This window comes from Colletes latitarsis, chromosome 7 (assembly GCF_051014445.1).
Source record: "Colletes latitarsis isolate SP2378_abdomen chromosome 7, iyColLati1, whole genome shotgun sequence".
NCBI classification, from domain to species: domain Eukaryota; kingdom Metazoa; phylum Arthropoda; class Insecta; order Hymenoptera; family Colletidae; genus Colletes; species Colletes latitarsis.
Window position 1 is genome coordinate 16,763,850 of NC_135140.1, and position 21,715 is coordinate 16,785,564.

The 21,715-nt window shown below is 37.1% G+C and overlaps 3 protein-coding genes across 11 annotated transcripts in view; all 3 read left to right on the plus strand.

The window, feature by feature from the left end:
• Ih (hyperpolarization activated cyclic nucleotide gated potassium channel Ih) overlaps positions 1 to 5,243 on the plus strand; it is a 154,730-nt gene extending 149,487 nt beyond the window's left edge. For 7 of the 9 annotated variants that reach the window (XM_076769228.1, XM_076769218.1, XM_076769217.1 and 4 more), the window contains 5 exons: positions 117 to 263; positions 339 to 456; positions 817 to 1,105; positions 3,907 to 4,042; positions 4,310 to 5,243. In XM_076769228.1, the coding sequence (XP_076625343.1) occupies positions 117 to 263; positions 339 to 456; positions 817 to 1,105; positions 3,907 to 4,042; positions 4,310 to 4,456 (837 nt within the window). In that variant the 3' untranslated portion in view covers positions 4,457 to 5,243. The remainder of the gene's footprint in view (positions 1 to 116; positions 264 to 338; positions 457 to 816; positions 1,106 to 3,906; positions 4,043 to 4,309) is intronic. The other 2 variants (XM_076769220.1, XM_076769224.1) reach the window with 1 other exon arrangement.
• A 1,976-nt stretch (positions 5,244 to 7,219) lies between these two features.
• Positions 7,220 to 14,470, plus strand: LOC143343883 (uncharacterized). Its single transcript, XM_076769229.1, has 3 exons — positions 7,220 to 13,758; positions 13,865 to 13,997; positions 14,075 to 14,470. The coding sequence occupies exons 1-3, from the start codon at positions 13,602 to 13,604 to the stop codon at positions 14,391 to 14,393; spliced, it is 609 nt and encodes a 202-aa protein (XP_076625344.1). The 5' UTR covers positions 7,220 to 13,601; the 3' UTR covers positions 14,394 to 14,470.
• A 187-nt stretch (positions 14,471 to 14,657) lies between these two features.
• Positions 14,658 to 16,434, plus strand: LOC143343321 (zinc finger HIT domain-containing protein 2). The gene is made up of 5 exons (XM_076768109.1): positions 14,658 to 14,825; positions 14,935 to 14,999; positions 15,090 to 15,387; positions 15,458 to 15,718; positions 15,787 to 16,434. Exons 2-5 carry the CDS (start codon positions 14,950 to 14,952, stop codon positions 16,312 to 16,314), a joined length of 1,137 nt encoding a protein of 378 aa, XP_076624224.1. The 5' UTR covers positions 14,658 to 14,825; positions 14,935 to 14,949; the 3' UTR covers positions 16,315 to 16,434.
• The last annotated feature ends 5,281 nt before the right edge of the window (positions 16,435 to 21,715 follow it).

Sequence of the window (21,715 nt, forward strand, 5' to 3'; positions counted from 1 at the left end):
CTCATCGTGCAAACCAACTATGCCTCTAAGCAAAGCAAAATACCCTTAAAAGTATCCTTGCTGCAAATCTGAACATCGAACAGGAAGCATCAATTAACCGTTTTTGGTAAAACCAGGTGAAACAAGTAGAGGAGTACATGGCCTACCGAAAGTTACCACGAGAAATGAGACAGAGGATCACGGAGTACTTCGAGCACCGCTACCAGGGCAAATTCTTCGACGAGGAGTTGATTCTTGGAGAGCTCTCGGAGAAACTAAGAGAAGTACGCCCTAACAACAGACCCTGATCTACCAGACGCCACGTTTCTCCGCTTTCATAACCCTTTCTTTCGTTTCAGGATGTGATCAACTACAACTGCAGATCGCTGGTCGCGTCTGTACCCTTCTTTGCCAACGCCGATTCGAACTTTGTCTCGGACGTCGTCACTAAACTGAGATACGAAGTCTTCCAGCCAGGTATCGATTACTAGATTCATAAGTTTCGTCTAAGCCGTTTAGTGCAAGCTTTAGTCTTCTTTAAGGTTTAGCTTAAGCCACATGAGAGGATGTTACCAGTTTGAAAACGTAATTTTCAATTACATCTCGTTAAGAAATCCTGATGAACAATTAGAGCTGCCTAACAGTCTCTGGAACAAGCTAAATTGAGACAACATGGAACTTTCTGAACGTTCCTAGTAGTCTCGCGAATATGGCATATCAACGTTATGTTACACGTCTGCCCCCGACGACCATTTGCTCTCGAACGAGTCGTATTACGTTGCCCCGGTCTTTCTTGCGTTTCGATGATGTGATATCAGAAGCAATTGCGCGTTGCAGGTGATATCATCATCAAGGAAGGTACAATCGGCTCGAAAATGTACTTCATACAGGAAGGCATAGTCGATATTGTAATGGCAAACGGCGAAGTCGCGACCTCGCTGTCAGACGGTTCATACTTTGGCGAGATTTGCCTGCTGACAAACGCGAGGAGAGTGGCGTCAGTCCGTGCAGAGACCTACTGCAATCTCTTCAGCCTCTCGGTGGATCACTTCAACGCCGTGTTGGACCAGTATCCGCTAATGCGCAGAACGATGGAAAGCGTTGCCGCCGAGAGGTATAAGCTTTGGTTAGGTTTGTTCTATCGAGTTGGTGTGCTACTAGATGTCAATCATCACTCCCACCTCCATGTTGATTTTGTTGAACATTGTGTACTGTCCGACAAATCGAAATCAGTCATTACTCGTTGTCCAAACATCATGTCGCTTCTCTTTAACATGTTATCCAATATAATTTCTCTGTATTACGCTGGTTTGGACTCGATGTGCTTGTTTTACATACACTTTACACAACACAAGAATTGAAACTTTTTTGGTCTCGACACTCAGCGGTGTGAAAAAAAAAAAGCAAGAAATTTTTATCTCTTTTCGATCGAAACGGTGACAGTGCAGAATCTGTTTTTTGGGGGAGAAAGTTTTACAACGAAAGCGCACTAACTTGGGACGACCAATGGACGCTGTATCTGCCGGATACGCGTTCGAAATGAGTTGAGAGGGTTCCGACAAAATATTTTCTCGGTTGCGAAATTTTTGTTCGACGACGCGGCCGAATCGACCTGCGTTACAAAGATATAATGATTAAGAAACCATGAGACATCGCGACAAAATATTTTTACACTCTCGACACATTCACTACATAGTAATGTTGTATTCATAATTTTGCATAACATTCTTTATAAATCAGTTGGATTCTCAGTTTTGCTGCACCTTCGCAGAATCACATTTCTTGGATGCTTCGTTGGAGCCACCATTTTTTGGACGAACTACGTTTACACGGCACCATAACAATCAAATATTGCAGTTTTTCTTTTTCGTTTGCTGAAATGTATCTATTGATCGCATAATTTGACACAGTGTGTACTTTATTTGAACATTAGATCAACGTACGCTGGATAAAAAAAATAGCTGTCCTCGTTGCTACTGAAACCGCCGGCGGAGAAACAATGAAACAACTACGGTGAATCCCCCGGGTAGGTATAGTTTCATTTTTTATCCGCCGGAGGCGCTAATAGTAAAGAGGACAACTATCTTTCGTCCGCTTGTGATCCGCTTCAGAACAAGATTACGAAATTACACGTTAAGTTATAAATAACTTGAAGAATACAATTGTAAGCTAGTAGAAAGCAGGAAATTATAACATGCAAGATTAATGTACAGAACAAAATATAAATAAAAGTACATGGGAAACTCAAACTGCATGTGGTGAGACACAACATGGATGTTTTTTAAGTTTGAGTTTGCATCTTATGGGTAGGAAAGAAGGTACAGTAAAAATCATCTTTCAGGAATAGTTCACCAACAGAAATTGTTGGAGTATACTAAAATAATTGTATGTATATATTATTGGGAATTATTTGTGTGGTTATATGATTCAGTCAAACGTGATAAGTATCAATAAGTACCAAGAATACCAATTTGTTGATGGAGGCTTCGTTAAAAAGTTAACAATTAAATTCAGAAATTTCAAATCGTTCTGGAAAAATTATTTTTGGTTGCGGGGGTCAATTACAGTCATTTTTGGTCATTAGACATACCCCCGAAATCCTACCCACTTTCCAGAAAAAAATTCGAGAAGGTGTGAAATTTTTCGACGAAAAAAAAATTTTTCAAATCATTCTAAAAAAATTACTCCTAGATTCTGGGGTCAATTACAATCATTTTTGGTCATTAGACATACCCCCGAAATCCTACCCACTTTCCAGAAAAAAATTCGAGAAGGTGTGAAATTTTTCGACGAAAAAAAAATTTTTCAAATCATTCTAAAAAAATTACTCCTAGATTCTGGGGTCAATTACAATCATTTTTGGTCATTAGACATACCCCCGAAATCCTATCCACTTTCCAGAAAAAAATTCGAGAAGGTGTGAAATTTTTCGACGAAAAAAAAATTTTTCAAATCGTTCTAAAAAAATTACTCCTAGATTCTGGGGTCAATTACAATCATTTTTGGTCATTAGACATACCCTCGAAATCCTACCCACTTTCCAGAAAAAAATTCGAGAAGGTGTGAAATTTTTCGACGGAAAAAAAAAATTTCAAATCGTTCTAAAAAAATTATTTTCGGTTGCGGGGATCAATTACAATAATTTTTGGTGAATAGACCTACCACCGAAATCCTACTCCCTTTCTAGAAAAAAATTCAGTACAGGCGGAACTTTAAACGTTAATAACTTTTTAACGAAGCCTTCATCAACAAATTAGTATTCTTGATTTTCGTCTTATTTTGACCTCTAGAATCTTCCATTAAAATTTTTCCCAGGGGTGAGAAAGAGATATCAGTCTTGGAAGGAGTTCTGGGCCATATTGGGTCAGACATTCTAGTCAGACTTGGAAAGGCTACCAATGGACATTAATGTCATAATTAAATCGTTTTGAAATAATTTATATCTGAAATTAAAAGACTTAAAATTATTAATGCTATACAGAATCATTGGAAAAGAAAGGGTTAAGTAGAAGTACGTAATATTAGCGTTCCGACGACGATATTAGAACCCGTGTAAACGTACGTTATTTTAAAGTTTCTACGTAAATTGTAATTCAACTTAAATTGAGAATCGAATTTAAATTGTATCGTGTCGTTTGAAGACTTGTACTGCAGATACTTAGGATTGATCGAAACGTGATTCTGCAGGCTGCATTTCAAAGCTACTAACTTTCTTTTACCCAATCTTGTACCTCACATTGTAAAACCTTTAGCGGTGCAAGTGGTATTAGAACAAATAATACTAATCTGTTGCAAGTCGCGGCGGAGTAAAAAAGTTTGGTTAGGAAAAACCTGTACTGCTAAACGGTTTGTAAGTCGATCGATGTGAATAATCGTTGGTTGTGTTTCATGCGACATTCCCTACGCTTAATTGTGCTCTCCTTGTAGGTTAAACAAAATCGGGAAGAACCCGAACCTGGTGGCTCATCGCGAGGAGGATCTTGGCAGCGAGTCGAAAACGATAAACGCCGTGGTAAACGCGCTCGCGGAGCAAGCTGCGCACGCTAGCGCCAGTGAAGAATCGGTAAATACATTTTATAATACCAATAATAATTAGCTACACCTTATTTCTCTGTTAAAAATAATCAATTGCTGTTCGATAACTGACTAATATGTCACGCTGAATGCTGTATCTCTTTCGTTCGAGTTGAAGTGACTAGATGTCCGCCATGACAGTCCTTCCCAATCTTACCGACCCCACTAAAATCACTTGACAGACTCGTGAAAGCAGAAATTGTGGTGAAACGTTGAAGTGCCACGGGATTATTTAGATTGTAAAATGTGTTTACAGGTACACAGCTTGGAGCTGAGGGCTCTTCCAGCTTGCCTGTTGCCCAGACCGAAGTCTGAGAACAATTTCGCGAGTCAGGAGCTCTCAAGGGAGGGACGAAAGATCTTCCACAAAAGCGACACTTTTCATAAGGACTCGTATCAATGACGACACTCGTTATACTAGCATACAGAGAGATACTAACGGCTCCATGTGTGACAGTGGTCTCCGCTGTCGATAGGATTGTTGGTGGCCGTTTTAAGCCTAGATTCTGGACGCTACTCTAGAAGCAGTCTATACATAGATATACGCCATGCCAGTAGTCCTGTAGCGATCGGTTTCTAGCGCCTTATATTAACCTGATGGCAACGTTTGTCCAGAATCTGTGCGTAAAACCGCGTGGACCAACGTGTCCCATCCTCCAATGGTGACACAGCACCAGGAGCTCATTCGGACACCCATTATTTCTTAGTGAAAGATTCGAACTCGAACAGCAATAAATAGCAAACCGATACTCGGAGGGAGGATAAGCTAAACGCGTGGTGACATTCGATCGTACGTTCCGGTGCAGGGTGTGCAACAATCAACGTTTGGAGAAAACTGTAGAGACATTTAGTTTTGAGCGAGAATCGAACGCTGTGTCGCCAATTGGAGGGCACGGAGCCGTTTCATTTCTGCGAGACTCTTCATCGAAGTGTCGGCGAAAGGAAAGACGCGACAGCAGATGAAGATCTTAACGACGACGAAGAGCAGGCCTAGAAAATTTATAGAGAGTATGTGTAGTCCGTCGTGGACTAGGTATAAATCCTAAAACAACAGTGTAATGATGCGTAATTCTCTGTGATTTTGCAAATCGACGTTTCGCACTTTACGGTGAAGGAGAGGGGGAAAGAAAAAAAGAACAATTAGTTTTGCAAGTCGACATTTCCCGCTTCACGAAGGAGAACAAGGGTGGGGGGGGGGGGGGGAAGAAAATGGAGAAACGATTACAACCTATACGAACAATTAGGATTCACGTTTGTTTCGTTTCGTTTTTATTTAAGACAACTAACATAGAGGAGAACGTACTCTTAAGACGAGAATATTCCAGTTATTAATTTTGTTAACGTGTTTTAAATTTAGCTTCGTATCGTAAATAGTTCCCGTACGAGTGATCAGGGGGGGGGGGAGGGGTGAAAACAAGATGGAGGCGAACGAACCAACAATAGCTCCGAAGTGGCGATCGGACCTGCGAAGAAAGATCCCAGGAATGGGTGGGGGAGGGGGAAAAGGGAACGCACAAGAAGAGGAATGTTTCTCATTTCACCGCGGGAAATCTAACCTAATTTCGAGATTAACAGAGAGAGCCTGCATTCGGAACTCGCTTCGTTAAAAATAGATCCAGTTTTATTTTCTAATACTTCTTGAGCCGCTTCGAGAAAAGCGTAGTGATATAACACTGTAAGGCCGAGCTGTGTATACAAGTTCTATTATATAATCCGGAGTTTAGGAAGACCGTCCTGAGACGCGAACGAGATCCAAGCCACGGGAACAGGTGGTGTAAAAGGTACGAAAAAAAAAAAAAATAATTTAGGGGGGATGATCAAAGTCGTTCTACAAGAAAAAAAGGAAATAATATTATAAAAGTCTAATCGAAAGCCCAAAGACCGTGTTAACTTGTTGAGAGTCCTTTGGGCTGCCACGACTAAAACGTCAATGAATGAAAATATTGAACGCGAGGGGAAGTACCTTTTTATTCAGGCGAAGTGACGCGATGTACTATAAAGAAAAAAAAAAAAATACAACAACAAAAGGTATAAATATTATGTAATAAATTATTATTATTGTTACGATTATCATTGCAATGATTATTACATCCACTACCGCATAAACTAGGCAGTTGTTAAGACGTAAACGACAAACGGATACGCTCGCGTATGCGTGCACGCGTACGCATATAGTGGTCAATACAGTGGTGCAAGATATTACGTAACGTTTTAACTATAACGCGAAAAAAAAGGGGTTAAACACCGACAAAACGCCAATACTTATGGACAGTTTCACGCGACGATTCCCAGAGCTTCTTCTAATGAGTTTCCGTCGATACGACGCTTTCGAGGCAATTAACGAACAATTCGAAGTCAATTGACCAAAACGATTCCATTTACCTAGCGTTACTGTATCGTTTTCGTAGCTGTTGGTGTATCTTTTAGCGGTGATATTATTTGTGTCTTTGAAAGTTTACGACGGCTGTTGAATTTTCTGATATTTCTATACTCACGACGAAAGGGGGAACCCGGTTCTGAGGGAATATTCTCTGGGCCAGTGGCTCCTGAATTTAAGTCAGTTTCAAAGCCCATAGGAACGTATTTCGCGAATATTTCCAATCGATCTATCCTTTGCTTCGTAAATGGAGTTCCATAACTTCCTATTTTAATAAAAAAGAAAAATGGAGCCACGCTCTCGTTCACTCGTAAAAGCAAACGAACGTTTCTAGAAACGTTTCGCGATCCATTTTGTTCGAGAATTCAGGAACCACTGTTCCAAGCGTTAACTCGACAGAGCGTAGGTCGCGTCTGTTAACAATAATACTCTTCTTCAAAACAATTGCTATAAGAGTCTAATTTAATAGCAGTGTTGCTTGTTACTTTGACGTACACTCTGACACTTTTCACTGACATATATGGCGGGTGAAAGAAACGTGCCATTCGTTTCCTAGTTGAACGTGTACACCTTTGTGCATATGTGATTATGCATACATGTACATATATACATATATACATATATATATATATATATAAAAAAATACCCATGTAAGAGAATAGGAATATTATACATGCGTTTCATACATATACATATGTAAACATACACCTACACACATGCGAGGAAAACAGAAGTACCTATTTTTCATGTAAGAGAGAACGAAAGAGAGAGAGAGAGAGTTTTCTGTCATTATTTTACATCTCCTCACGTCATCCTAAATATATAAATACTAAATAAATGATAATATTGTAATAGCGACGAAAGGATGATTGCGTACTGTGGGTCGAGGAAGCATCACCAGAAAAATGGTAGAATACTCGTAGACCGCATGACCGACGTTTTTATAGATTAATCTATACACATAACAGCCGGTCTAGGACTAATCTGCCAGCGAGGTTTCGGGCCTAAGGTGTACGCGTGACTAATAACAAAAAAAAAAGAGAAAAGAAAAAAAAATAAAAGAACCCAGACAAGAAATAGATTATTGTTACTACTTCGGGTGACGAGAAACGGGGATACGGTACCGAACGGGGCGATTATTCGTAAAGGGGTATAGGGGGTGGGGGAGAAAAAAAAGAAAGAAACGAAACGAAGTTGTACTCTTCACTATCACTGCTAACTAATAGACGACTATTTAACCACTGTCTGCTGACGTTGACGAACGATCGAAAGGAGCGTGCTAACCATTGCATATTGCGCATTGTAACCTGTGTGTGTACATATACCTAGTGTGTACATATGTCGCGGATAGAGCACGGGGCGTTCCCGATGGGGGGGGGGGCGTACCGAAAGGGAAACGCGCGAAAAAGGAACATTAGGATTATATCGAAACAAAAGTAAATGAAACTAAAAACAAAAAACAGTGTTTAAAAATCGCGCGTGCGCGGCTATTCCAGACGTTAACGCTAAGCGACAAGAGTGAGACGTAATTAAGGGAAATATAATAGAAAAAAGAAAAAAAAAAAGAAAAAAAACACATACAAAGGCGGATAGTTTTTGTATCAATTGAGGATTAGGTTTCGCGGCTTAGCAGAAACGGGACGATACACGATCGGGGGTCCGGAAATCGGAAATGGTACGTATATTTGTAACAGTGGGACAAATCCAAGGGATGACAAAAAGAGTTCAATTAAACACGGCATAAACGCGTTACACGTACATATATATGTATATATATATATAGATACACTTATATATATATATATGTATATATATTTCTTTCTCCGTGCAATCTCGTTGATGATGAATTGCGAGATCGTCAGTTCGCGGTTGCAGCTGGAAACACAACGCCTAGAATTGTCTTAGAGCCACGTAAAAAGAAAAAAAAAACACGTATAACACAAAAGACTGTAGCGCCATGAATGTGTATCTCGGATCTTACATATCAGATGTTTCGTTTTGAGCGACTATGAGTACGTTTGCAGCGAGAAATTTAGCTGTGCAACGATCTAGGTAGGGACCGGGCGATGGGCGCGAAGACACCTCGTTCGAAATATTATTTGAAACCGTTTAGACGGAGAGGAGGATATTTATTATTTGTTCTGGTCGAACGGAAAACAATTCTTCAGGGTCAAGTCTTGGATTGCTTCTCGTTACTCGTAGAATAATTTTTAATTTTCAACTGGACGCGCTTTTGGTTTTAAATGATATTTCCGAAGGGGTGCGAACAAAACATTTGTAGAACTTGTCGATATTGTCGAACGCCCATCGCTAGGCAAACTTCCTTCGCTCGCGGGAGACCTACGACCTAAGACCTAACCCCACCTCCCCCCTCCCCCTAAATCTCGCAATTCACGTTACTCTCGAAATTCCCTTCTCGACATCATTGGTTTCCGAGTATCAAGAAATTCTCCCGGGATCCCGGAATAAAAAATGAGAAAATAAACTAAATAATCGAGCATAGTCGAGCTGAACTTTAGCTGAGGGCACCGGCGTAGACCTAACCTCCGTTTCCGGTTTCAAGGATCAAACGCGATAAAAAACGATTGATAAACGAAACATGCGACTGTCCAATGCCAAGTAGAACGCTAAGCTTCGTTAGACAGTACACTGACAAGCGTTTCTCGGTGATCTCTACAGGGTGACACAAGACTGGCTTAGCATCAGCGACTCCTAGATCCTAAGTAGTACCTATGCTCTGTGATCCGGAACGGGATTGAATATGATTTACCGAAAACGTAGTACTCGTTTAAGAGCCGCGAGTGATTGAAACAACGAAATCGAAGATATTAAATGGGTCATTGACACAGAAACGTACACCTTGATTGCCTTGTAGATCTCATACAGGTAACTCTGGCAGGGGGTGGGGCAGGGGATCAGCGAAACCGTTCATCCGCGACTTTCCCGTCATCTTGAATCGTAGAAACTCTGACTACAGTTTTCTAGCGGAACGTTTTTAATTTTTAATGTAAAAAGAATATTAAAAAAAGTCGAATTTATCGTTAACGAGAAGATCCAGTAGTGTGGCACCACGTAGAAGTCATCTTCGTCATGCGAGAAACCTGCATAGTAAACGCCTTGTAAAGAAACAGATTTAAAAAAAAAGAACAAAAAAAAAAATGAAATAATGAGAGAGCGAGAGAGAGAGAGCGAAAGAGAGCGAGAAAGAGAGAGAGAGAGAGAGAGAAAATAACATTACCCTAGCGTCAATTTTCTACGAAAGAGTTTTCTACAAAATTCACACCATAAGCGTGTATCTGTCGCAATCGCGCTTATCGTATGAATCTGTATGTATGCTAATACAAGCGCTGGTACGAATCTCTTGACGTTTTTCTATTAGATATCGTTGGCTAAGTTTGTTACCAATGTTTAAAGAGCGGTGAATCTGTTATTCGATGTAAAACCGAGAGGGCAGCCCCCAAGCAAGCATTAGTAGCGGATTAAATAAAAGAAGCAACAAAAAAATAACTCATAGATGCTTGTTTCGAGACGCAGTATAATTGTAAATCGCGAATAATGAACCAGATGAAAAAAAGAAAAAAAAAAAATTGAAGTGAAGCAATTATAACTATCGTTCAATTATTGAGTTCTACATCGGTGTTTAACTTTTCGCACTCGTGGCTGAGCGCGTTTCATTTCTCGCGGGTAATTTCGTTCACGAACGGTTCAATATGTCTGCCGATCGAGTGTGCAGAGGTTAAACCATCGATCGAGTATTCTTATCGCTCTGGGAAGAATAGTCGAGTTATCGTTGGAAAGAAAAAATTTCAAGAAAGAAACGCGGAAGAAGATAATAAATAAAACAGCGTGCAAAAGCGTTCAATGAAAAGCGATAATTGCGATTATAATGTACTTTCGTTTAATTGTAAATCCGTTGTGCGGTAATGTTTTCAGTGGTGTGGTACTGCACTACTGGCGGACAACGTTAGAACGAATTTCTGCGATTCGCAATCGATTCGTTCTGGCAACGATTCTTTAGTTCTAACGCAATGAACAATTTTCGATCGATAACTCCCGGGAAGCTCTGTACGCGAGACTACGTAAACGACTCTCTAGTCGCGGGGCAAAATGATTTCTTTTAGTCTTGCAATCCTCGGTTCGCCTCTCAATCGCGACAAGCAATCGACAATTCGATATTACACGTTCAGACGAGCTTTTAGCGAAGTTACATTGTATCGAAGTAACGTAATAAGAATTAGACTATTATTCTGTAGGTATAAACTAACATTAGCATCGCCGACGGGCGATCTAAAGATAGTGGCTAGAGAGTTATTCGAATTATTTTACCGACACTGATCTTTGTTAAGCGCTACACTATTGTTCGCAGAGTGATCCAGCGCGCTTGGGCGATAGCCGTTGCAAAAAAAAAAAAAAAAAGAAAATGATAAAAAAACATACACGTGTATTCACGTACATGTAAGTGTATATGCGCGCGTGTGTACAAAGATGCACTTCGTTTAGGCCAGCTCGTGGCTCGAGCAAAATAATAATTCATAATAAGTCGGGACGTTAGTTCAGACGAGGGGTTTAATCGAAACTACCGCCATCTGCAACTCGATATACACACAGAGCTAGTTTACACCGAGCGTTTGATACGCGTGCGTACCGACCACACCGATTACCGTAACGAAACTGTGGTGTAAACAGTGTATCAAGTTGATAATTACGTTTCACAAACGAAACTCATGATATATATATATATATATAGTTTGAACAAATTTAAATAAAATATAAGTCGCACGGTTACTTTGTTTGCATCTCGTTCGTACATTTTATAAACTCGATACACTCGAACGCGATTCGAATCGAATCGAACGCTTGGAGCGCCGCCATTTTAGCCCGCGTATCGAGAACGGGCACGGTGTAAACTAAATCGCAATGAAAGTTCTCCATTCGTTACGTCGGGATATATACAAATGCAGAGAGAATGAAAGCACGAGGTGGACAATTTTTCGTAACGGTCATCAATCAATTGCAAAAAGTTGGGCCCCCCACTTGAACAAAAGAAAACAAAAGATAAAAAAAACGAAAAAAAAAAAAGAAAAGAAATACGACAGAATCCAAACAAAGGAATACATACTTCTTGAGACACATACGTATACTTCTTCTTGTTTCCGGTTCTCTAGCCTGCGGTTAAATATATTTTATTAAACGGTATAAAAAAAAGTAAAAAAAAAAAAATAACAGATAACCGAATAATGAGCATAAGTAAAAGTTGCATGCAAAATAGAGAGTAAACAAATTTAGTGGCCACGGATTATATGGCGCCAATTGAATTTAAACGTGAAAAGAGAACAAAAAACGTTTGCAGATTAGTTCTTTTTCTAACGAGCGAATCATTTTTTAAGTGATTTGACACGTAGCTGGCTAATTAGAAGTTACATAACTGGCCAATATACTTTTATAAACTGTACAAAAATGGAAAAAAACAAATAAGTATTCACGCGCGTTTAGACATCAGCACTTTTAAAATATACTTGCCATAACAAATGCCTTAGCAGAAAAAAAAAAAAAAACATTACTGTACATTGTGGTACGTGACGCGGAAGGTAATTATATAAGTATAATAAGTACACGCAATGTCATATACAAAAAAAACAAAATGAAAAAATTGACAAAACGAGCCAAAAGCCAATGCATACATCAAAGATACATTTAGTAGCGAAGGGGAAAGAAAGGATATACATACACATATACCCTTATGTTTAAATACCGTATATCTGTATAAAATGTACCCGCGAACATTGCTCCATGTATATTTTATACATTTAACGCATTGTTTAAAAAGCAAGCAGCAAGTGGTTATAATGATTAATTAAAAGAAAAAAAATGAAACAGTGTACATGAAACCTCTCAGAAGCGCACTAAAATAAAAAAAAAAAAAGTAAGAGACGATGATGCAAAGTGAGAATATATTATTAAATGTATTTAGATTAAGAATTGAATTATTAGGGGACGAGAGAACGATCATTATCGTGTACATAAACATCGTTGGCAATATTCAACTTCGCCCGTCCATTTAGTTTCTAGACCACACGTCTCTACTATTGTTCCTTTCGAGCCAGCATCGAATAGGTCAGAAACGATTGAAATAATTTGCGCCTGTAATTCTTGTTAATCTATCGTTAACACGTTGACATAATTTAGTCGAAGTGTTTTCTTCTCGGACAGAGAATAATTATAATATTTTAAAATATATCATTGTTTATGTTTAAGACACACTTCCAAGTACTCCATACTCATTCTCTTCTTCATCGTCATCTTCATCTTTATATTTTGCACTTCCTTTCGACAACGACCGTTCAGTTACAAAAAAAAAGAAAAAAGAAAAAAAAGACAAAGACTCGATCGTTGGTTTTTATATGTGTGGTATCGAAACACATCTTATAGCAATGCAAACAGCATTCGATCAAAATGAATTTATGAATGAAATCTGATATAACACTGTACGGGATACAACTAAAAATTTAAGATCGCTAATACTCTTACGATGGTCTGTATGTGTGAATCTATATTTTGTTCATTTATAATCATTATATCGAAGAACTCTTTATCATCACTTTGTTATGATTTTCTATTCTCTGTTTCTTATCCTGGTATTCGATATCTACATTAATACCATCAGTTTTCTCATTTCAAATTCGTAAGAGAAAATAACGCCAATATTTATTCGTTTCTGTTGGCTTGGAATTCAGATCGAAGCATAGTTATTCAATTTATTTGTGTATACTTTTATTAAACATTGAAGCAAACTTCTATATCAACTCCTCTAATGTCATTTTTGATAAAATACTCTTTATGTTTTTAATTATTATCAAAATTTATTGCTAATAAATAATTGTACAATATATGAACATCTTTACACACATTTCAAATACTCACATTCTGTACAAAATTTATAACTATTAACTAATAAACAAATTTCGGCAATGAGTTAATTAAATTTAAATTAATTTTTACACTCGTCTCTGTACTTTAATATACTGAATACCTGATACATTGCAAATTATGGTACAATTGTTAATAAGAACATTATCAAAAATTTGTTAGAGACGCGTTTTTTGAAAAAATTTAAATTCGATTATCGATTGCTGACTCGTAGTACTCGTATCGTTCGCGATACGATATAACGATGTTAAACGTAAACAATGAAGATTCAACGAGTTCGGAAGACGAAGTATCGAAGGATGCATTAAGGGAAGCGACGGATCATCACTTTTTCAAAAATACTTATTTGTCTACGACAAAATCTGAAAGTTCAAAAATCTCTGAAAAGACCAATGAGGACAGTAAGTATCCTAACCTCACTTTCGTTTGGTTTCCTCAAGTTTGTATACAACTTTTGAATAATTAAAAAACATCGAATCGTCTATTTTATGTACTTTTCTTTTTCAGCGCGCATTGAAAATTCAACAAATATCAAATCATTAAGAAAAGACTTGGATCAGGAAGATCACTTTGAAAACTTTGGAGCAAGTCCATCATTTCAGAATTATGTTGCAAGAAAACTGGATGAAGCAATAGAGAAGTATATAAATTAGAGATAACATTAACTCAGTGATAAAGATTTTAATCATGTTTTGTGTAATAATACGATTTTCTCAGATCTATTAAATTAAAGGTCAAGAAGAAAATTACTTCTTCTACAGATGACAAAGAAAGCACTGACAACAGTATTGGTATAAAGCTGCTTAGCTCCTCAGTGGAATTTCTAACAGCAAAGGAAGAAGTTGAAAAACCGCAAAAAAGAAAAATTCAAACAACAATAGATGATAAAAAGAATTTCGAAAAATGTAAAGAAGTTGCTGTGGATCCCAAATGGATTTTATCAAAGACAGATACTAAAGCTTGGAAGTGCAAACGAAAGGAACCTGAATTTAAATATAAAAAACTAAAAAATGGCACTTTGGTAGAAGATACTTAAATTAAAGTTATACTGTTAATAAAAAGGCTGTTTTGTAAAAAATATATAAATAAATGATTTTATATATGAAACTCGAACATTCAAAGTCTAGTATTTCATTTGTAAATTGTCTGAATTTTTATTGCTATCATTACAAGACACCCCCAATTTATTTTTATTTATCTAAAGCTTATTTTTTTTAAAAAAGAATGATCTATAATACGGACGATTGCACTGCCATCTACGGCAAAACGTCCAAGTTTGTTGAGAAATAGTTCGTTATCTTCGACGCTGGATAGCGCCTGAAGCGTATACGATCGAAAAATATTTCGAAGTAATATTATTAATATAAAATATGTTACTCGTTATCTTAATTTGTTTATAAAAGCCTTGTTCTCAACGGCAAAATGTCTAAATTTGTCAAGAAATAGTTTCTATTGCTATCGTTACAAAGTACCGACAACTTCTGCATTCGGACACTGCAACATTTATTCCCGATATCTACGTTTCTTTGGTCATAAACATAGTTTTACATTACGTGATCGTTTAAAATTCTAAACAGATTTTCAGTAAAAACATGGACAGTCCAGGAACGAGCATGATGAATACAAATAATCTGTGCAAATTGTACGTATCGCGACAATAACCTCAAAATCTGTTTACAAACAACGCTCAAACGTGTAATTTTTATTAATTATATTTTGTTTTTGATTATAGATGCAACACTCGTCCTAGAACATACACTTGCCCACGATGTGGCATAGCATATTGCAATATTGATTGTTATAAATCAGAGGCTCACCTAGAATGTTCAGAGAGTTTCTACAGGCAATGTGTACAGGAGGAGTTAGGATCTTACGAAAACGATCCAGAAGATAAGAAAAAAATGATTGAAATCCTTAAAAGAGTACATGAACAAACTTTAAAGCATGGTGATTTAGAAATTGATGATATAAGTGACAAAGATTATGAGGAAGAACTAGAGGAACAGTTAGATTCTGATGATGAGGATGATGTAAAGAAACTTGTTCGTTGCTTTTAAGCTTGTTCATTGCTTCTTTTCTAACTATCAATGTATGTTTCAGGTACCAGATTTAGAAAAACGGTTACAAAATGTGAACTTGGATAACCCAGATGAGGTGTGGTCTACATTAACAGATGCTGAGAAACAGGAATTTGAAGCATTAATAAAGAATGGTGAAATAGAGAAGCTACTACCTCAATGGGTTCCATGGTGGACTTACCACATGAAAAGAAAACTTGTACAAGAGTTGAATCAACAAGATATTGAACAAACAAGAGAATATCCTTCCTTAATAGATGTTCCAATATTCAATGAGTTACAGGTACATTAATGTTATTCCTTTGAAATGATAATTTTGTTATAAACAGTGAAAGTATTTATCTTTTACAGAAAGCCTCCTCAAGCATTTGTTTTAATTTAACAAACGTAATTTACGCGTACGCGTACATAGCTAATTACTATAATGGTGATTATTTGAACTGTCCAATAGAAGCTACAGTCGTCTTTCTAGACCTCTCTAATAATATGAAACAAAACAAAGTGTATGAAAATGATGTATCAGCAATAGGTTCTGTTGCTCACAATATTGTCAAGTGCAATTGGTTGCCTCAAGATGAATTAACATTATCAGCTTTCAAGGAAGCTGCAGAGTTAATAATGCAAGGGCCAGAAGAAGGAAATAAATATTTTTACATTGCTATTGCACTTTCGGAATTGTACAGGCTGTTTACAGCAGCAAAAATGGAAATATCTAAGCATAAAAACAAAGCTATAAATAAAGAATTCTCGAAAAAATTTGCGCAAAGATATAACATGAATAATATAAATTTGTCAAAGAAGACTCTACTTTTGTATTGTAAAAAGCTCGAATACTATTTATCGTGGATTAAAAGTCGTCATTTAAGTACCTGTATGTAAATAAATTCGAAAAAAGTTTTTTAAATTTTTGCATAAACAAAGTCTAAAACATTCATTCATACCCGAAATACAAAAAATTTGTTGTTAGACGTCTCTGCGTTAACATACGCAGGTATTAAAACAATCAGGAAGTTCTAAAACTTATCTTTCCATAAAAGAAATTTTCTGAGGTTACAACGCTCAATAAACTTTTGACTTTTATTTTCAAATATCCTACAACGTATCGCGATTTCTATCATAATGCTGAATCATTCATTGTCTTTAATAAAAGGAAGATCGATAACCTAAAAACGGCGTTTACTATTCGGTAGTTAGGATCGAAATGATTATTAATAGAAATTGAATAATAAACAAATTAAATAATTAAGCAGATACGAATATAATACGAATTGAGAAATCGTTGAATAATGCATGAATGTACGTATAAATGAATATACATAGAACATTCGAGTACTCTCGCATTTACTTCAGTTCGATTTTTATGAATTATAAATAACTTAGTGTTTCATCAATAGTCCGCAGAATGGTTTACATTCTTTTATTGATTTTTTCCTTTACATATACGCAGTACCCAAGAAAATTGCTTCTATAACCTGTATTTATGATAATTTATTTATTTCCAGAGTATGTTTGCAATTGTAATAATATTCATACCTCGTCTGTGCTTTCGCGGCCCAAACTGACTGCCATACCGACCTGAAAATGATTTCGAAGATGATTTTAGCGGCCTCTTCTCATGGATGGCGGTCAGTTGAGAAACTATGCACTGAATTAGTATTGATGGGCAAACAGTGTAGCGTGTACGTAAATGTATGTGAGTTTACTATGAAAGGGATTAGAATCTGTCGGTAACAGTAGCAAATGATACGAAAATGGTAATGGGGATTCGAGACTTTATAAAAATGGGTCGAAAAAATGCATTGGGTGAAAGATCTACTTGTATACCTCTTCTGTGACAATACTCTAATCTTTGATGAATCAATGAGAATCAAAACCTAGCGAGGAAGCTCTATATTTATGATGACCTATGCAAAGCGGATCGCAGCCTAATTTGCTAATACTATTTAGTTTTTAATTAATAATTGCATTACCCAGCTAAGAGTGATACGATTATTAATTAAACGCTAAATAATATTACCCAGGTCTCACCACGTGGAGGTTGCTGCGAATGGAGACCCACCCTAACCGAATCCCATCCACCCTCCATTAATAAAGAACTTCTGTGACCAACGATCGTTGGTCGAGGAAGCAACAAACGAAAGTGCAACCTGTGAAAGGTGCACAACCAACGAAGAAAGTATTTTAACCAAAACGAGAGTTTGTATTCAAATAGAACCCTGCCTGACTTAATAATTAATATAGATAACGTTGGTCGAAGAAGCAATAAACGAAAATGCAACCAACGAAGGAAACAGATAACAAAAGAGTTTTCTAAGAAAGAATTTGTCTGCAAATGTCCATCAACAAAACAACAAAATATAACAATTGAAACACCTAAATACAACTAAACTCCTGCCTAACTATAAATCTAAATTAATATACATCCTACCGAACTGATTATTTAATAAAATACATTAAAATATGTACTTCCTTGATGTTTCTGATGTATTTTCTGTTTATCCCACGATGATTTCCTGAAACACAAACAAAACAATATGAAACAAAATTGTAACAATTCTTAATTCCTATTTCTGTAAACCTAAACTTCCATAGGAATATGCCCTGTAACAGAAATTTATTTAATAGATTAGTAATAGAACAAACAAAAATTTGGCATTCGTAAACCTACAAATACTACAACTACAGGCAAGTGCAGTGACAAAGTGAAAATAGTACATAATACATGTTACTTTGATTCTACAATGTATTCGTCGCGAAATATCTTCTTGCACGTAAATCTAATGATATATTTTAATAAGTAAAGAAAGACTTTGGTTATTTTCGATATCGAAGATACCCAAAGTCGTAAAATTAATCATGAAAGTGAATTTAATTACTGAAAAATATAAAGAACAATCGGAAACTACAAATTTGACACTAATTTCAAGATGAATATAATTACAAGTAAAAGATATTAGAATCATGACTCTACTCTCTACTTTCGATCGACGGTACGATATTTGTCATACTAAAAATCGCGGCGTGCAAAAATATCGCACGCTTAAATAAAACGCGACGCGACCCGACGCGTGCTCATAGCGTGCAGTGAGTGTGGGTATCAAATTGATCCCCCCCGGCCTTGATTATCAGAAAAGCAAGTCACGGTTGAAACTGGTCACTCTACTTCTCTACGTACACCGCCGGGTCCCAGAGAACACACGATTACAAAGGGACCCGACTTAGTACTGAGAAAGGACCTGAATCAAGACCTCTCGACGTCGGTTATGCTCTTTTCCGAATAAAGAGGAGAATAATCCCTCCGCCAAGGCCCCACTTAAGCTGAACCAAGCTGCACCGGGGTTGAAGCGGTTAGAGTTATCAGACCTACTACACAGGTGATCACGTGTTTCATTCCAATAAACAGAGGTGATCGAGCAAAACTCTCTGGTCCTTTCAGTCGAGACATAATCTCGGAAAGCGAGAACCAGAGAACGAGCGAATGAGAGAAACTGATGTATGTACTCGTTATATATTCATTTTAAAGTGAGTGTCAAATGAAAAATAATTGAATCTACTATGACATTTGTCATCTCAAAAATCGCGGTATGCAAGAAGATTTTAATTTTAAGTAAAAGATCCGAAGATAAAACAATATACATGTGTTACTATTCACGCGGTCATTACACTTGCCAAAGAGAACACGTATACAACCAGTCACCCATGTCGGTTAGGACGAAACGTCCTAACCAACATGGAGACCGGAGAAATAAAAATCATATTCAACTCACTGATTCTTACTGTTACTCACAACGGCCCGGCATTGGTCAGCATTGGTCAGCATTGGTCAGCATTGGTCAGCATTGGTCAGCATTGGTCAGTATTGGTCAGCATTGGTCACTCCTGGTCAGTCCTGGTCAGTCCTGGTCAGTCCTGGTCAGCTCAGTTCACTAATGGCCAGAGGTAGGCCCCCGAATTCGCGAGACCCGACGCCCCTGGGAGACCCAGGGGTACTGAGTGAGTACGCTAGCAGTGATCCTTGTATACCTCTTCCTAAGGTGGAAGAGTGGGGAGACGGAGACCAAGTTGACAGTTAAAGACAATTTGGTCTACCGAACAACTATTTCGGTTGGCCCTACCTTTTGGATTCCTGGACCTTTGATCTTGATGTCAGCCTCACTGTTGACCATCGATGACCATTACCTAATCGTTGTTGACCAGCGAATAACCAACGACCCATTAAAACCACGACCAAGTCGAAGATTAAAGCCTTCTTACAAGGATCCTCTTAAAATTTAATGCACGATCTTTTTAACATTTTGTTCCATTTTGAAGGAGTGTATCTCAAGACTAGGAAATAAAAAAATAAATGTTAATCGGACATCGCGGATAATCGGTACAATAAGACATACAGTAAGAAGCATAAGTGACCACAAGTTTTGCATAAATCATTATTTATTACTAGGAATATAAAAGAAGAACAAAAAATAAACATTATAATTATTTTTAACACAGTTAGAAGTAATATAAGAAAGTCTTTCAGTAATTAACATCTTGTTGTTTATGAATAATACGAACAATAGATTGACTCAGTTTTGCACCACGTCCAATATTTGACAATATTTAATATATTATTCATTTTTAATATTTCCTCCATAACTCTTTCGCTTGCAAAACTGCACTGATTCTCTTTGGCATATTTTCTATTAACTTTTTACAATAATCTGGAGATATTTGTTCCCACTGTTCTTAAATTCTGTTATGCAAATTTATGATTCAAGTTGGTTGGGAGTCATATGAATCCCGAAGTCGTATTTTTTGCCTCTCGTTGGGAATCTCAGAATTGGATCACGAATAACTCTTGCAATCGTAAACGAAATTTTTTCATCGATTATTATGGTAATCGATCCTGAATTATTCAAGAATACGATTCGGTATTCCCAACTGATTGTTTGGCACAATCCGAAATGATATTGCGGCAAATAGGCGATCGAGTCACCGTTTGAAACACATTTGCATACGTCGAACGCCTTTTGTCATAATGGCGCGCGACGCTATTTTGTCACGTAGGATCGTTTGTTTAAAACATGACAAGCAAAATGTATACTTATGCTTTTCATTGCAACTAAATTATGGAAATTCCCTGTTTTCCTCCAATAGTCTGCCATTAACATAATTTCACTGGAAGCGCATATTCAATCGATATGCTATTTATATCTTTGCGTAAATCATTATCATTATCTTTCCCCAGATCGTATCGCTGCTATTGTATGCGAGGTGAGTTGATTTATCGGCGAACAAAATCTTGTTACGTCCCGCGATCATGTAGGCGCTTTTCATTTAAAAGAAATGATCCGAGGTTCCGACGATGATCTATGCAATTAATCATTTATTTGAGAATTTCCATTAGGTGCTTAATTGCCCACGCAGCCGCAGGAATTTAATCGATGATAGCCAATTCCGAACTCAAATTTTGCATGTCTCTTTTTTAGGGGTCGTGGAACCGACTGACTGTAGAAAGTGAAATTATCTCTTTCGACTTTCTTGTGAAACTGATGAACAATACACGAAACATACCAAAGTCATTTGAAGAAAGGACTCTGTTTTATAATGCAGGGTAATACGAACTTCAACATTTGTGAAAATTGCGATAGAAATTCAGTCTACAGGAAAACTATTTATCGATGCGAACGTAATCGCAGGGCTAGGTGTGCCACTATTTGAGTAGACTATATCTGGTTCACTGACGCATATGATAACTCAGAAATTCTTAGCAGCAGCTACTTACGATCGAAAAAATGTATTGTCCAGGAAAATTATTCCTCATTGTTAGCTTTAGCTTCCTTCCAAATACGTCATTGTTGACACAGGTAGCATAGTTACAACAATTCATGGCTAATGCGACCAGGAAACATTTTACATCCATTAATGTTAACAATGCATATTTTGTTTGTAACGTATTATCATCGAAGGTTAGACTAAACTAAATGTCTATAATTACACTACATTATCTGACATTTGTCAGCCACTTAGATCATCTTTATTTATGTCGTGGCTTAATTTTACTCAGTTAAACAATAATAAAACTTTCTCACCATTTTTTAGGAAAACGGTTAGAATACGATACGATTAAAAAAAAACCTTGACCTTGAATTTCAAGATCAAGGTTGAGTCAAGATCAATTATCGCAGGAAGCTTTTCCAACGAAAGTGTAGACATCGCCTATGTCAGTCACGACAAAATATTTCTTTCCACCCTGTATATTCCGACGTTCCAGTAGAATTATAAAGGTTAAACCATCCTC

Coding starts and splice junctions, on each gene's coding strand:
- LOC143343883 (XM_076769229.1), top strand. CDS start 13,602: ATGTTAAACGTAAACAATGAAGATTCAACGAGTTCGGAAGACGAAGTA. Junction 13,759..13,864: donor TGAAAAGACCAATGAGGACA/GTAAGTATCCTA, acceptor TTTCTTTTTCAG/CGCGCATTGAAAATTCAACA. Junction 13,998..14,074: donor CTGGATGAAGCAATAGAGAA/GTATATAAATTA, acceptor CGATTTTCTCAG/ATCTATTAAATTAAAGGTCA.
- LOC143343321 (XM_076768109.1), top strand. CDS start 14,950: ATGGACAGTCCAGGAACGAGCATGATGAATACAAATAATCTGTGCAAA. Junction 15,388..15,457: donor ATTCTGATGATGAGGATGAT/GTAAAGAAACTT, acceptor TGTATGTTTCAG/GTACCAGATTTAGAAAAACG. Junction 15,719..15,786: donor CAATATTCAATGAGTTACAG/GTACATTAATGT, acceptor TATCTTTTACAG/AAAGCCTCCTCAAGCATTTG.